A 2,295-nucleotide genomic window follows, 5' to 3' on the forward strand; every position below is an offset into this window, starting at 1 on the left:
CCATTAACACTTTCCGACTCTCCTTGGTTTTTAGTGGGTTCGACTGGTTCACGTACGCCAATCCGCTGAACCTGTTTCTATCCTGACCTCACTGAATTTTCCTATCTCTCAACGGTTCTACTCGTCTATATTTATATTTTCCGACTCTACTTTAAGAGAGAAAACAACTGAGTTTGAAACAGTGGCTCTGCTTTGTTACTAGGGGCTCTCCCCGACTATCCCAAGCTGTTTGTGGTTCCTCCTTGTCCTCCTTGAGTAGACTCTTTCTGACTCTCCTTGGTTTTCAGTGGGTCTGACTGGTGCACTTAAGCCAACTCGCTGAATCTGTCTCTATCCTGGCCTCACTGAATTTTTCTAACTCCCATTGACATTTCCTGGTTCTCATCGGCTTTCCATGATTCTGCTGCTTCTCATCAATGGCTCTCGCTGCTTCTCCCTGGTTCTCACTGACTCTAACTGGTCCTCGAAACCGAAAATATAGCTAATATAATGATGAAATCGGTCTAGACTTTGAACTAGTCCCCATACTCACATTATAATCTAGTGATTTTTCCATCATCAAATAATTCATCCATTCAAAATTATTAAATGAGAATATTTAAATTAGAATTGAATCGTATTGTAATCAATATTATGACATTTGAGCTTTGCACACATACAATGAATGAAGAAGATGCCTCCATGCTCTGCTTGAAATAAACTAGTTGATAAGAGATCGACGACTCTTATCAGTGGGAATTTCCACAATTAAATGCCGCATGAACTATTTATAGGTATAAATATGGATTATAAAATATACTTTAATTTCATTTGTTGTTTAATTGCGACACGAATTGGACGCACAGAAGCTTGAGCATAAACAATACATTATAACTATGGATCTCGTACGATATATAGCATTTATTCTACTTTTCATGAGTAACCTATCCTATAATGCAAGTAGCACTACGGTTCAAGAAGGTAAGATGTCAAAAAAATATATTTTTTTTTCATGGTAATTACTTTACAATTTTCAAATTTACAGAGAACGATATGGATATGCATCCCTTCGTTAAAGTCGGCAACAAATATTATTTGGTGTTTCATGACTTCGATGTAATAATATACACATATAACTAAACACCGTTAAAATTTTAATATATTTTTTTTGTTGTCTTCCCGTTGTACGAGCAGTTGGACTGGTTCGGTGCTGCTCATTTTTGCCGTTCGTACGACAGTGATTTGCTCACGATTGAATCGAAAGCCGAACGCGATGCTTTATTGGAACATTTAAAGAGCATGTTTAGTTTGGTGCGTGCTTGGACGAGTGGCAATGATCTGTCCGAGGAGGGCAAATACATGTCGTTCAATACTGGACGCCCGATGATTTATAAATTCTGGGCTCCAAACGAACCGAATAACGCGGGGGATAAGGAGGATTGTGTACAAGCCGTCCTATACAGTGGTGGGTTTCACCTTAACGATATTGATTGTTCGAAAAAATTCCGTGTTATATGTGAAAAAAAGCGCCCACCGTCAAATATCGCTCGTAATGCTGCCACGTCGGACGAAAAATCGCAGTGTGAACGAGTCACAACGAATTGTGCTTTAAAAAAACTAGTGGACGGTTATCTACAAGCTTCAAGTATATTCAATTGTACGCAAACTAATGGGCGAAGATAGTTTGTTGTAAATATTGTTTGAAATTTTAATAAATCGGTTGATTCAGAGATTAAAAAGTTCGAAACCAATCTAAAGCTTCAGGACTTAATAAAGATACACAAAAGTTGGGGTAATACTAAAATCGAATAATATAGAGTTCAGTGAGTTCCATATGTTTCATAAACCCTCTTCACGTTCAGCTAATCTAGTCTAACCTCTAAGTAAACTCATTTCGAAAAAAAGTATTTATTTATGCAAATCAATTCAACTGAATGCACTTTTTCAGGGTTAAATGTCGTATTTAATAAATTAACTAAAGTTAGAATAAAAGTCCGGCTTAGAACACAGCAGTGATCACAAGTGCTAGACGGCGAGCAACTAAAGGCAACGCCTCTACTTTCGCTGAAACTATTAATTACGACAAGATACAACAAACTGACCCAAGGTAAATGAACGTTTGGGGGGAGCAAAATAACAGAGAGCATTTTAATTAATTACAAACGCTAGTTCGGTTAAAAAATAATGAAAGAAAATTAAACTTGAAACGAACCCTAAAATGGTAAAGCGTATTTTAGATTTTCTATTTTTCTATAAAGTCCAAATGAAAAAAGCACCTAGGTCTCTTGCAGATTAGAGCCTGATTATCGTGTAAAA

General features: G+C 36.9%; 1 protein-coding gene across 1 annotated transcript; it reads left to right on the forward strand.

Moving 5' to 3' along the window:
• Nucleotides 1-814: 814 nt before the first annotated feature.
• LOC105216545 (C-type lectin 37Da-like) lies at nt 815-1,718 on the forward strand. The gene is made up of 3 exons (XM_011191089.3): nt 815-960; nt 1,025-1,095; nt 1,174-1,718. The coding sequence occupies exons 1-3, from the start codon at nt 876-878 to the stop codon at nt 1,660-1,662; spliced, it is 645 nt and encodes a 214-aa protein (XP_011189391.2). The 5' UTR covers nt 815-875; the 3' UTR covers nt 1,663-1,718.
• Nucleotides 1,719-2,295: the final 577 nt, after the last annotated feature.

Source organism: Zeugodacus cucurbitae, chromosome 3 (assembly GCF_028554725.1).
Source record: "Zeugodacus cucurbitae isolate PBARC_wt_2022May chromosome 3, idZeuCucr1.2, whole genome shotgun sequence".
In the NCBI taxonomy this organism is placed as follows: Eukaryota; Metazoa; Arthropoda; class Insecta; order Diptera; family Tephritidae; genus Zeugodacus; species Zeugodacus cucurbitae.